The following is a 14560-nucleotide window of genomic DNA, read 5'->3' on the forward strand; positions in this document are numbered from 1 at the left end:
GAGTCGGCCTTTGACTACTTATAAACCTGTTTGATCTTGCCTCTGATTACCTGGAAGAATTGCATTAAAATATATATCTTGCAGTACATTCTGCATTACCAACTTTATTCCACACCTAATTAGGAATGAAGTAAAATGTACCAGCATTTCATGTACATCATCCTTCCAGTGATGCCTGAAGGGTGACATAGTCATTGTTTTCGCATCTGAATGATGCGTGGGTGTCTTGTCTTTGACGTTAGCGTGATTTAGAATAGATGACATGCATGCTAATGTCTTGGATGCAATTTCCTTGCATCTTGACACCTGATTTTTCAACATAAGAAAATGGGAAGTTTTTTTTAATCCAATTTGGGAAGAAATTAATATTTGCTGATTCACCACTGAAATTATTGTACATAGAAGAAGTTGGGTTTGAAGGGCTAATTTTTTTAACAGGACTTATACATACATTTACAGTGTGACGCACGGCTGAAAAAAAAATCAAATCTGAAGGTTGGAGGAAGATACAGCAGCTGAGGTTTAATTTTTATGATATTGCTGTTAATAATTGCTGAGCTGCCCAAAGAGAAACTTGGATTAGATATCTCAACAATTTGCAATTTGTATTTTATTATGAAAAGATATGGGTACTGAAGTCAGGAACAAAATATTCCAGTGCCACTTTTGGAGGTTTTAAACATTAAATCATTTATTTAAAAAAAGAAAACTTAAAGACGTGATTATAATTACACAGTTAAAAATAGTCCCAAAAATATTTCCCACAAGATTTATGTCTAGTTCACTTCACAGCCTAATATCCCTTTTCAGTCAAAAAAATCCAATAATACTACCATAAGATATCCATGGTTACTATAGGGGAGGTATTCATAAGGCTTCTCCCCCCTCACTTGATAAAGGAAATTCAAGGCGTGTAACAAAAGTTTGTCTTCAAGAACAGAAATAATTTTTGAGCATTTAGAGCTCACTTTGCCTCTTTCACAGCTATCTCTAAACACAGCATATTCTTCAGGATATTGCATGGCCGCTGTCTATTCTTCCAGCTTTCAATCCTTCCTTAAGTATGTCTTTTCTCATTCATTTTTAAAACCCATTGTTCATAACATTCTTCGCAAGTTACCTTTCCCAGAATATAAAAAAAATTATGTTGCTTTATGACTACTACCTTTGGGTAAAAATAAGCTTAATATGTTGTTTTATTCGTTTATGATCTGTGCCAGTTGTAAATTTTCCTTTTGAAGTACGACCACTAATCTTCAACTACCCTCTTATCCCCTAATGCAAAATTCTATTCATGTTGTTCCCTGGTACTTCACCATGTGCACCTGCATTACTTCTATATCTAACCCTTTCCGATGATTTAACCTTTACAGTCTAACTGTCTTCGGTTTAATTAAATTAGTCACACGTGTGCACACAGCACCCATAGTCTGTTTCACAGTAAACCACAGTGAAATTGGGAAACTCCGATATTTCTTTACGTCATCACATTTGCGTAAAATTGTTCCACAGATTGTTTTATCGCCCATAACCAGTCCTGGTTCATCCTCTCAAAACACGGTTGTCTACTCACAAACCTTATTGAGTTCTTTGAGAAGATGACCAAAGAGGTGGATAAGGGTAAAGCAGTTGATGTGGTGTATATGGATTTTAGCAAAACGTTTGATAAGGTTCCCCATGGTAAGCTACTACAGAAAATACAGAGCATGGGATTGAGGGTGATTTAGCAGTTTGGATCAGGAATTGACTAGCTGATAGAAGATAGAGGGTGGTGGTTGATGGAAAATATTCAGCCTGGAGTTCAGTTATTAGTGGTGTACCGCAGGGTTCTGTTTTGGGGCCTCTGCTGTTTGTCATTTTTATAAATGACCTAGATGAGGGTGTAGAAGGATGAGTTAGTAAATTTGCGGATGACACTAAAGTCGGAGGAGTTGTAGACAGTGCGGATGGATGTTACAGTTTGCAGAGGGACATAGATAAGCTGCAGAACTGGGCTGAGAGGCGGCAAATGGAGTTTAATACAGAAAAGTGTGACGTGATTCACTTTGGAAAGAGTATCAGGATTACAGAATATAGGGCTAATGGAAGGACTCTTGGTAGTGTCGACGAGCAGAGAGATCTCGGTGTACGTGTGCATAGTTCCCTGAAAGTTGGCACCCGGGTTGATAAGGTTGTTAAGAACGCGTACAGTGTGTTAGCTTTTATTGGTAAAGGGGATTGAATTTTGGAGCCGTGAGATTATGTTGCAACTGTACAAAACTCTGGTGCAGCTGCACTTGGAGTATTGTGTACAGTTCTGGTTGCCGCATTATAAGAAAGTTGTGGAAGCGTTGGAAAGGGTGCAGAGGGGTTTACCAGGATGTTGTCTGGTATGCTGAGGAGAAGCTGAGGGACTTGAGGTTGTTTTCGTTAGAGAGAAGAAGGTTACGAGGTAACCTAATTGAGGCATACAAGATGATCAGAGGATTAGATCGGATGGACAGTGAGAGCCTTTTTCCGCAGATGGTGATGGCTAACACGAAGGGACGTAGTTTTAAATTGAGGGGTGATAATTATAGGACAGATGTCAGAGGTAGGTTCTTTACTCAGAGGGTAGTAAGGACATGGAATGCCCGGCCTGCAGCAATTGTGGAGTCGCCAACTTTAAGGGTGTTCAAATGGTCACTGGATAGGCATATGGATAATATTGGAATAGTTTAGGTTAGAGGGTCATTAGATTAGCTCCAGGTCGGCGCAACATCGAGGGCTGAAGGGCCTGTACTGCGCTGTAATGTTCTATGTACTGGTCTGATGTATGTAATATCCTTCTTGAGGACCTGCAAGTTCGATCTTATATGAAGACCAACTCATTCAGACTCCTCTCTCAGTGGGTACAGAAGCCAGCCTAGAGGCTGGCTTCTATCATAGCTGAAAACTCAAATTATCATCATTCTAATGAACTATAATGAACACTTAATGTAAGAACATAAGGAGTAGGAGTAGGCCGTCTAGCCCTTCGAGCCTACCCCGCCATTCAATAAGATCTGTCTGTCCTGTCTCAGTTCCACATTCCCGCCCTCTTCCCCATAAGCCTTAATCCGGAAATGTGTTGTTTTAGTAAAAAACAACTCAGCGTGTCTTGGTGCAGTGCGAGAGTTAATTTGATTTGGTTTATTTGGTTTGCCTGAAAGAGAGAGCGAGAGATGATCGCTTATCCAAATTCGCACCCTGCCTACCTACTGCAGATGTGGAGATGCGGACACTGGACTGGGGTAAACGCAGTAAGAAGTCCCCTTTTGGGCAAACCCCGAAAGCTAGTGGGTTTACTATCAGATAAACTTGTTGGACTTTAACCTGGTGTTGTGAGACGTCTTACTGTGTTTACCTACTCCAGACTAGGTTGTGTGTGTCAGAGCTTCTGCCAGGAGTTCTCTCTCTCAGACATACAAGTCGCTCATTTGAATGAGGAGGTGGGGGGAGTGAGATCAGGGCGAGAGGGTGGGAGGTAATCTGCGGCGGCCCGATCCGGAGTGGATCTGGATCCGGATCCGGAGCGGAGTTTGATGAGTGTGGAGTGGGAGGGGAGAAGGTGGCGCTGGCCAGCAGCTGTTGCTCGTTAGGCAGAGAGAGCTGGGGCAAGCTTCCGCGGGGCTGCCAGGCAACCGCAGGGAGAGAGAGAGAGACAAGGCGACCTCTCTGCAGTCCAGCTTTTGGTGCTGGGAACGAAACATGACTTTTTGAGCCGGTGGATTGTGTTTTTTTTCCCCCTCCTCCCTTCTCGCCAATGATTTCTCCGTCTCCTGTGGAACTCTTGCAAGCCCCGATCTGGAGCCCCGATGTGGGCACTCACGGCATGTTCGACCGCAAGCGCTCGGCAGTGCGGAACATCCAGCGGAGCTTGGTCCTGGAACTGCTGGACGAGCCCAATGTGGCCCTGCAGAGCTATCAAGCCCGGTGTCCGGAGGAAAACAACTCCTCGGTATGTGTCTGAGAGAGAGGCGAGGCTTGATTCTCACTGTGTGGGGGGTTGGTTACTGATGGCTGTATTGAGCAGATAGTTGTCGCTGGACTCGCTGTACACATTCCAAATGGCAAGTTTATTTTTTCCCATAATAAGGTTATTTCGCGGCAAATCCTGACTCTGCATCAGTGGTTGGAGGAGAGAAGGATTATATTTGAGTGGCATCTGTGTGAAATATATCTAGGACTGCATAATAATTTCTGTGCTGTATTATTTTACTCGTATTAAGTAATAACTGGTTTTTGAACGAACAACCATTTGGTGTGCTTTATTCATCAATCAAATTAGAAACGCCACTTTGTTTTGTTGGCCACTTCAATTTATTAAGCCAGAAATGTCAGTTTTAATTGACTACTTATTCATTTATGCTAGAAAAGACAATTTGTTTTAATGGACTATTTCTGGAAGACCCCTTTGGCCTGTTTGGAAGAGGCTGTTACTGTCTTCCCCAGTGAGATGGCTGGTGGATAGATATTCGCCATAGCATTACTGATGGGAGAGTCTACACAGCAGTCGTCACTCACTGCTCCGTCCTCTCAGTTTTTGCCTCTCGCAGAGAAGGTCTTTCGCATACTTGAGTGCGACTTTTTATTGGAACAGTTCTGACGTGCAACCGCTGAGGGGGCTGTTGTATTAGTTTTTTAATCATATTGCAAATTCAGCAAATTAAGATTTGTATGTGTTAAACGTAACATGACATTTGAAAACAGGAATTGCTTTAAATTCACCGAATGAGAAGTTTCAGTGGTATTTCAACATGCATGACCAAATAGCTTCATCTTTCATTCCATCAAATCAAATGTGTTCGCAAAGGGCCTGGCTGCGCAAAAATGTTACAAGCAAAATTCTGGTCCAGGTGAAGCCCCGAGTTCTTGTTTCGGTGTTACTAGTTGGGGAAAGGGAGGGACGGGGGAGGAATTCAATGTTTGGCTGTGTTGAAACGCCTCAACAATGCAGTCTTTTGCTCCTAGCCCTTACACTTTGGATGCTGCTAATTACTTTATTAGAAAAGCGTACCGCAGCTATAGAATCGCCCGGTTGCAAAATATTAGCTACTGATAAGGGACAAAATCTGAATAATCTTGTGCTGAGGACGGGAGCGGGGTAAGGGGGAAATGTACATCCGCTATTAGAATAATGAAGTTTCAGGTTCTATCCTGATATACATCCGTTCCTGGAGGTGTAGTGTGGCAAACCCGTGCTCCAAACATGAGATGTTGACTGATAACAAAGGTTCCCGATTGTTGAAGGATTTTTGTTGTGGTATTCTTTAAAAATGAATCGTCAATCCACACACTTTAAACAAAGGCACGTTTAATTAACTGCGGAGCCGTGGCCTCGGAGTTCTGCTACAGTGTGGGATTTTCTAAAATATTTGTATTTTCCCCAACCTAAAGGTAACGGGGGATTGGGAAGCACTGTCATTGTTCATCTGCAGCTATTGTGCACAAGTTCAGCTGAGGCCAAGCTGCAGATAGCTTCCTTTTTAATTTACATACAGTAACGGCTTTGTGCAGGGAGGATAATATCCAGGGAGATAGAAAGCAGCTTCAGGTAATTGACTTCACTGTCGGGTGAAAATCATGTTCTGTCTTTGTGTGTGTGTATGAGAGAGAGAGTGGGGGGGAGGGAGGGAGAAAAATCGGAAAGGGGTTTATGATGGGAGTAGTGGAGCTGCCTGGGTAGTGTATATCGCATAACTGCAGTGATGCATCAGAGATCTGACCTTGCAGAGGAATTCGTTTGCACGTTTCATTATAAAGTTGAACATTCTGATGCTAAGTATTATTTTGGAAGGTTAATATTCCTTTCCAAAAGAGAATAAGATGCAATTTCATTCCACTCTTTGATTTTTCCCAAAATGAGTTCCATGAGATTATTAGTTTTTACAGCAGATATTATGCAATTTGTCCAATCCAATTAATTTGGTGCCTGTATTAGTGATTAATTAGAATTTGCTACAAATAAGAAAGATCTATGAAGGCTGTATCAGTGTTATAACTTTCACATGTTGCTCTGGCATTAATCTTGCACATTGGTCAAAGATCACTTCTGACAAAAGTGTCATGTCAAATTAGTGAAGGGGAGGAAGAAGGAGGTAGTCAATTCCTTTAAACCCATCTTTATTTTCAAGAAATGACACATCTGAAGTGAGTTGTTTATGATTTTTGTCCATGGCTGCTTCAGTGTTGATGTAAAGTTTTCCTTTTTTCTATCTGGCATGCTGTGATTAAAAGAATTTTCTTCATTCAAGGGATTCTTTCTAAATAAAAGGGTTGAGCAGTGAGCACAAGTTATATGAAGTGCACAACCATGAGAGCTTGTTGCTATTTTCCCTTGTCAGAGGTAAGAAATTGACGTGTTGCTGATGCTGAATAATCTTTAAATTTGAATTTATTGCCAGGGCATGTTTCATGCCAGTGATCTATATAATCACATTAGTGTGAGTCTCAATCTTCTGAGGTGATGAGCAGTGTGTTTCTGCATGGGATGATTGCCTCAAATTTGAGGTGACTTAAGGTTGTGCAGTGAGCATAATATTTAATGTGCTTCACTTGTCCTGGCTGAGGTACTATTACAAGAGCTTTTGACTGCATGTCTCCTTGCCTGACTTAGCTCACTTCCAATTGGGCTCAACTATGTCCATTAGGGGTCTTGAATGTCATCAGGACTTGCTCTACGTTTTCATAAATTTTGCTTTGAAGGATTTTTCATAATGACATCTCATCTCATTCCAGGGACAAAAACAACAAATGCTGGAAAACCTCAGCAGATCTGACAACATCTGGAGAGAAAATAGAGCCAATGTTTTGGGTCAGGATCATCACTTGGCACCACAAAGGATCATCCTGCCTCTCTCTCTCTCTCTCCTCCCCCCCTGCATATGCTGTCAAACCTGCTGAGGTTTTCCAGCATTTTCTGTTTTTGTTTCCAATCTCTGCATCTCAGTATTTTGCTTCTGGCATGCCAGAGATTTGCACATAATCTAGATTTCCACAACAGCACAGTGCTGAGGAAGCACAGTCTTTCAGATGAGACGTGAAACTGAGGCTATGTCTTTCTCTCATACAGGCTTCTTGTTGAGGTACTTTTCTATAACTAGGGATCATAGTTTGAGGATGGGGGGTAAACCTTTTAGAACTGAGGCGAGGAGAAATTTCTTCATCAAGACGGTGGTGAATGTGTGGAATTCGTTACTACGAAGTATTTGAGGCCAAAACATTCACTGATTTCATAAAATCATTGAATCCCTACAGAGTGGAAAGAGGCCATTTGACCCATCGAGCCTGCAACAATTGCAGCCAGGGCCTACCTCCATAACCCTACGTATTTGTGTCCCCTGATACTAAAGGGTAATTTAGCATGGGTCAGTCAACCTAACCCACACATTCTATGATCAACCATGAACAAAATGAAAGGCCTTTTGAGCCTGCTCTGCCAAATGATCTACTCTGCTTCTGATTTCTATGTACCCAGCATCACAGATGCCAGTCTTCAGCCAAATCAATTCACTCCATGTGATATGAAGAATATTGGCGATCAGTCAGCTCTCTTCCAGGTTGTCATTGGTGGCATTCCTCAGGATAGTGTCCTCAGTGCAACAATCTTCAACTGCTTCACCAGTGAACATCCTTCCACCCAAAGGTCAGAAGTGAAGATTGTGGCTGACGACTGCACAGTTTGATGTTCACCATTTATGACTTTGTACTGAAGCAATTCCTATCCAAATACAGCAAGACCTGGGCAATATCTAGGTTTTGGCTTACAGGTGGCAGCATTCATGCATACCACACAAACACCAGGCAATGGCCATTAAGAGCAAGATAATCTAACTGTCGCATTCTTGACATTGACGTTCTGGGGTATTACCATCACTGAATCTCCCACTGGGGATTGATTATTGACTGAAAACTGGGTGTCCATTAACATCTAGAAGGACAAAGAGCAGCAAATGCATGGAAACACCACCACCTGAAAGTTTTCCTCCAAGTTCCACACCATCCTGACTTGAAATATATTGCCATTCCATCACTCTTGCTGGGTCAAAATCCTGGAACTCCCTAACAGCATTCTGGCTATACCTGCATCTTTGGAACTACAGTGATTCAAGATGGCAGCTCACCACCACCTTCTTGAGGTCAAATAGAGATGAGTAATAAATCCTGGCCAAGGAGAAATTTTCCATATCCTGTGAATAAATCAAAAAGGACACAAGATCCCATGACACTATTTGAAAGAAGGCAGTCAGGTTCATCTCCATTCTGGCCAATATTTACCCCAGAACCAATATCATTAAAATAGTTCTGGTTATTATCTCCCAACTGGCCCATGTTGTGCACAAAATTGTTTGCTACATTTCTTGCATTGTAACAAAGACTACAATTCATTGTGTATTATTTTTGAGGTTTCATCGAAGTCGTAAAAGGTGCTATATAAATACTAAGACTTGGTTCTAAATTTATCAGAACTAAGTCAATGAGAAGGTATTCAAACATGTGCTTCCCATATGTTGGGTTGCATTCCTTTGTAATAAAACGTCTTTAAGTCTGCAATGTACAAATGCAAAGATTATTTTGGTTTATTTATTCAATACCTCTTGCAGTTTGGTATTGAACTGGTTCACTCTCATTTCTGCACCCTAAATATTTTTAGGGCAATGTTGCGAAGTGGTATGTGGACTGCTTGTATTAGTTGATGCTGAAAACTCTGCCATTTTCCCACTTTAAGGGGGAAAAAATGGAATATTTGATTTGTTTACTGTATCTAGGCTAAACGTTATATGTTTTCAGTAGGACGTTTTGAAGAAACTGCAGATTGGCATTATCTCATGGATTCTTTAACATTTATTCAAAACTGTGAAAAACCCATCTGTCCCCTAACGAAAAATCCTTCCAAAAGAGCCTGACTGGATCAGTTGATTTGAGAACTCTCCTGTGTAATTTAGTAAAGTTATCAAGATAGCAAATCGAATATTGTAGTAAATATTTATCCCATAGTCTGTTAGGATGCAACAGATGCAAATGTAATGGAGATGTGACCAGACTGATGATTTATCTACACTACTTTCAAAGTGCAAGGGCTCACAATGAAGCCTTGAATTAAAAATTGAAGTTTGGCTGCCTCGTTTTAAAGCTGCAGGAATGCTTGTGGCTGAGCAGAGTGGTGATATCCCCCTCAGTACAATGCATTGGCATGGCCAGGTAAGAAAATGAGTCAATAGGATTTCTGAAAGGCAACTGAGTGATCTGTTATCTCTGAACATCAGGATAATCTGTCTCCAATTTGCTTTGGGGTGCACGGCTGCACTTTTGCAAATAATTCTCATCAGTGGTCCAAATTACATTTCCCTTTTCAAATCCATGTAAATGTGAGCACAAGTTGACACAGCAGTCGCCTCATGGTATACATCAAGTGTTATGTCATTAATGATATTAGAGAAGAGGGGTCAGTTTTTTTCTGCAGAGAGGCATAAACCAAGTTATTGAAGACTGATTACATAAGCAGCGGCAAATTGCAAAGCAAAACGGCCAGGGAACAGGTTACTTGTCTTATCCTCTGGATGATGAATGAAAGGAAATGGTATTTGCTTTTTCATATGGATTGCAATCAGTGAAAATGTCAAAGTTCAGTCTTTTGAATTTTCCATTTTGCATTATCTACTTTAAATTTCTATTTGGGTCTGAGCGATCTGTTGTTTTCATGTAGCTTCAAGGTTTGTATTTCTAAAGGTGCTGACTTTCTAACAAGTGTCCGTGGTGGGTGGCATTTGAATCAACTGAATTTATCCAGAAAGAAAAGCCAAATAGCTGGCTAAACCTTTTTTCAAAAAAATTGTTTCGAAAACCTCGTTGTGAACGTTGCTGGAACTCTTGAGTAAAACTTGTTGCTGCTGACCTCTTTGGGATAAATGAGATGCAGAGCTATGGTCTCTATTTGACCTGAGCGCTCAAACACAGGATTGCTAGTTTTAATGAGTGTCACCTATCTCCGGACGTCTTAACTCCCCATGGATGATATCTGATGTTGAACATTGGTTTATGATTTGGATCCTTGAGTTGAGTATATTCATAAATCTGTGATAAGAAGGAATAAAAACTCCTACTTGTGTTGTCTGATAAGAGTGTAAACTACTACCGTAGTCAGCCAGCAGTTAACCATGAACTCATATTACAGCCCACTCTGCAGTTGTTGGACTCTCAGCAGCAACAGGAGCAAATTAACCTTGTTGACCCAGCAAAAGCTGGCAAGCAAGCATAATATCAACTTATTGATAACGTCCTTGCAGGGATGTTCAGAACTACTGATGTGGGAGCAATGTATTAAAAGAAAAATGTCAGACTCTGCAGTACATTCCATGTGGTAAATAGTTTTTTTTAGGACTTTGACTATTTTAAAAATGCTTTTGATCTATAGCTGTATGGTGTTGCCTCAATATAGAGTACTGTTGCACTTCCGTTCAATGACAGATATGGAAAAAGGAGGAAAAAGTATTGCTAATGCAGTAAAGGAGACTGCATCAAGGACCTGAGTTTGTTCATTATTATTGTTATGTGAATGGACAATCCATAACCAAGTTTAGTTTGAAACTAACTTGCAGTTTCAGCAGGCACAGTTGCTGGTTTGCAAGGCCAATGGTAAAGTGGCTTAACTGCTAGCAGCAACTTCTGAATATTTTGATTTGACTACGTGTCTGCCTTTTGCCTAAAAAACTTAGTATGCCAATAGCAATGAGCACCATTTGCTCAGTGTTTTGATGGCAGAGTTTGGACCAGTCCCACTTGGGATGGAATGAACATGGTTGGTCCTTTCGAATAAAGCTGGAGCCCCAGTGAAATATTAAAAGTTGGAATTAAACATCCACAGTACGTAGTAGCTGAAATTGCACAAAAAACTGATCAGAGGGAGCAATTGCAAAGAAAGGTGCTATACTCTCAAGGCACTTGTATGTTAAAAGGGAGTGCTATGTTATTGCAATAGCACTTTTTTTTTGTTTAACAACAAGCATATTGTCCAGAAAGACAATGAACATGCAGTACATTGAAGGTGCAGTGAAGGGCTGCCAGTTCCTATCTTGGAATCCTGTAGGATGTACAGTTCATTCTGCAGATAGAATGTGTCACTTGTTCAGTCAGTGTGAAAAAGAATGACAGCAGTTAAAGGGTAATCGAGAGTTGTGCGTATTTTGTAGCCAGTCACTTTGGCCTATTGAATACAATGTGGTCAGAGTTAACTAACTGACCTTGAATAAAGCTGTCAGGACTTAGCAATTTCTGTAGTATGGATTTTTCCTTTTTCCTGGCAGCAGTTTCAATCCACCACCACTTCCAAGTGGATCTTGAGGCATGCAGCAGCAGGGGAGGCAACCAATCAAGTTTAAGTATCCTCAAGAGGCTGCAAACCAAGATGTTAAAAGCACTGATTTCTTCACTGTATAAATTTCAATTGTCAGAAAGCAAAATGAATAAAATTACGATTGGACTCAAACCTGGGAGGGGAAAAGTCTTTTGATACTTAATTGTAATAAGGGATAGATTTAACTCCTCAAATATAAAATTAGCTTTTCAGGAAAAATGTCAGTGTTCAACAGAATTGTTAATCTGCCATCTAAAACCATTCAATAAGTTGTAATTTTTATAGTGTTTTTATAGGGTTATAGGGTTTTTATAGTGAGATGTGCAATTTACTATTCTGAGTGTACTATTATGCTGAGTTTTACACTCTGGGCAGAGAATGGGAGGTTGCCCCAGAAGAGGAATGTGGAATCACTAACAGCAATTTTTGCATTTTCACATTATTCTGCTTGTGTACGGACTCCTGAAGTCTGGCTTAGTTTCAGTGGAGTAATGACTGTAGATGCCAAGGGATTTGCTGTTACACCGCTGTGATGTCCCAAGCCTCTGATCCAATCATACATGGGTGATATAGCGTGTGTATATGAAATTGAGTTTGGGGAAATTTGCCTTTTTTAAAACTGAGATCCATTTATGTTTTTTGGGAATTTTGTAGGTATGAATAAAATTATTTTGCATGTCGTTCCTTTGATTTCTCTGCTGCCTCACAGCACCAGGGACCCAGATTCAATTCTCAGCTTGGGTCACTATCTGCAGAGTTTGCACATTCTACCTGTGTCTGCATGGGTTTCCTCCGGGTGCTCCGGTTTCCTCCCACAGTCCAAAGATGTGCTGGCTAGTGCATTGGCCATGCCAAGTTCTCCCTCAATCTACCCAAACAGTGACTGGTGTAGTGACGAGGGGATTTTCACAGTAACTTCACTGCAATGTTAATTAAAGTCTATTTGTGACAATAATAAATGAATTTTAACTACTAAACCAGTGGATTGATACATGAATCTGAAGGATTAGCATGCCAGCAGGAAAAGGTTCTGGGGTGTGGCATTGGGATGCAGTTTGTGTTTTTAACCTGAGTAATATGACCATGTCAGCTGTTGGTACAGCTACTTGCTATATTTTTCAATTGAAATTCTTACTCTGTTGTACTTGAGGGGGACTTTTTAGATGGTGTTATATCATTTTTACCCATGTCTCTACCGACAGGCAAGGTAAAGGGACTTTCTGTGCCAGAATAAAAATGTCTCCCTTCAGTGCCCTTCTAGTTGCCTGCATGCCGTGGCTTCAGATTTTCGGAGACAAAGTAGATTAGTAGCAATGCTTTGGTTTTATAAATGCTTTCCTTCAGTTATTTCAAAAAGTTGTTCAAATCTAAGTCATGTGTTGGTAATCCAAATTATGGGGGATATTGACTAGAATTAGTTGTGCCTTCCTAAAGAGAGGCTAAATCGTGACTGCTGCACTGTCTATTCATCTGGATAAACTTTATATGCATCTCCAATCCAGGCTAATACCTGAGTTTTGAGCTGGTTTTAATCCCCTGATGGAATAAAGGTTTTGTTGTAATTAATGATACACATCTGACTGGATCAACTAGATTTGGTCACAATTTCATAAAGGCCAATTCTAACATCTGTCTCACTGGTTGTAAGTTATCGATACCTGCTGAGCCAACATTTTTTAACCGTAGGTGGCACTGTATACATGTCTGCATATGATTTTATTACAAATGCAGCAAAGGGAATGCTAAGAAGCCACCTTTCAGTGTCTTTTTACACCATTGTTTAACCATAATAGATACTTTCTTTAAAATGGATGTTTTGCCAATTGAGTATTGAACTGTATATGTGCTATGATAACAGACACAACCAGACAAGTTTTCACAAAGAAAACAGGACAGACCAGCTTAAGTTCTTTAATGACAAGCACTTTAAAATCTTTCTGCTGTTACGTCTTCCGCCACTGTGCTGTTTAGTTAACTTTTTATGGCGTTGCATCTGGGCATGGTGCAGTGTGCATGTGTGTCCTGTACTTTCTTGACGGTGGAGGAAGCGTTTTGCCAGCACCAGGATTTGTTAAATTCCACTTGGAGCTTCATTAAATGGCACATTCTATTTTTGTCTGCATTTGATTTATATCCAAAATCCATTATATATCTTCTGCGTGGGTTCAAGGAAAGGAAGAGAGCCCAGTGTTCACTAATTATGAGCAGGTCATGAATAATTAATGCATAACAACAATTTAATGGAAATTGTGAATAAGTACAGCATTTGTTCCAAGGCATGACATGGATATCATACATATTAACATGTTGATTTTTTTCATTACTCTCTATAAATGACCTATGATACAGTTCACTCATTATTGAGTTTGGACTCGAGGTGAGGCAGTAACACTAAGAGCTGTGCCAGTGGGGTAAGGTTAATAAAATTTCTGTTATCCACTCTTCCATACAGACAGTGAATCGAGCTAATTAATGTGACATTTCTGTGACAAATGGGAACACTTGATGCATTAGAGAATGCTAATACAATAATTTTTGTGCAAAAGCTTGTTTGAGGTGCTTCTCAAATGGTACTTGATGATCATTTGATCAGAAGAATTGTTTGGGAGTTATGTTTTATGTTGCAGTGATTATTTAGTGTAGGGTGTTTGTACAGCCCTTCGGAAGGTGAGGATGCTAAGGAGCAGTCTTTGAATTGCAGTGTTGCAAATGTGGGTTGAGGGGATAAAATTAATTTCTGGAATTGTAACCCTGAAGAGAATCCTGAATAATGTTTGACGCTGTGTGAAGGCGTAGGCATAGATTTAATGTGCTATTTATAACTTCAATCTCACTCTCCAACCCTCTAAGCAGAAAAGTATACCCTGGTTTCCAAGATCTTGCTTGTTACCCAATTGCTGGCAATAGAACTATTTATCTGCTAGGTTACAATGATTCTAGAATCTTTCCAGTGCAGAACGAGGCCATTTGGCCCATTTGAGTCTGCACCACCTCTGACAGAGCATCCCACCCAGACCCTTGGTTGAGAGGGGGTTCTCAGCAATGAATTAAAGTTACAATGGAATCCACCAGCTCACAACCATGTTTGCACCACTGGATGACAGTTATGTGACAAACCTACCTTAAGTATCTACTTTCTCTGCCGTAGAGAATGGGCAGACAAGATGCTGAAGGAAGATAACCCAGATTTTGTGGGGGGAGGGAGCG

At 40.6% G+C, this 14560-nt stretch overlaps 1 protein-coding gene across 1 annotated transcript in view; it reads left to right on the forward strand.

Moving 5' to 3' along the window:
- Window positions 1-3629: 3629 nt before the first annotated feature.
- The window catches only part of LOC145348583 (ral guanine nucleotide dissociation stimulator-like 1), a 141986-nt gene continuing 131055 nt past the window's right edge, over window positions 3630-14560 (forward strand). The window contains exon 1 of the mRNA XM_080196771.1: window positions 3630-3958. Within this exon, the coding sequence (XP_080052897.1) occupies window positions 3764-3958 (195 nt within the window). The 5' untranslated portion in view covers window positions 3630-3763. The remainder of the gene's footprint in view (window positions 3959-14560) is intronic.

The sequence above is a fragment of the Carcharhinus amblyrhynchos genome, chromosome 9 (genome assembly GCF_965287045.1).
Source record: "Carcharhinus amblyrhynchos chromosome 9, sCarAmb.v2.hapA, whole genome shotgun sequence".
NCBI lineage: Eukaryota > Metazoa > Chordata > Chondrichthyes > Carcharhiniformes > Carcharhinidae > Carcharhinus > Carcharhinus amblyrhynchos.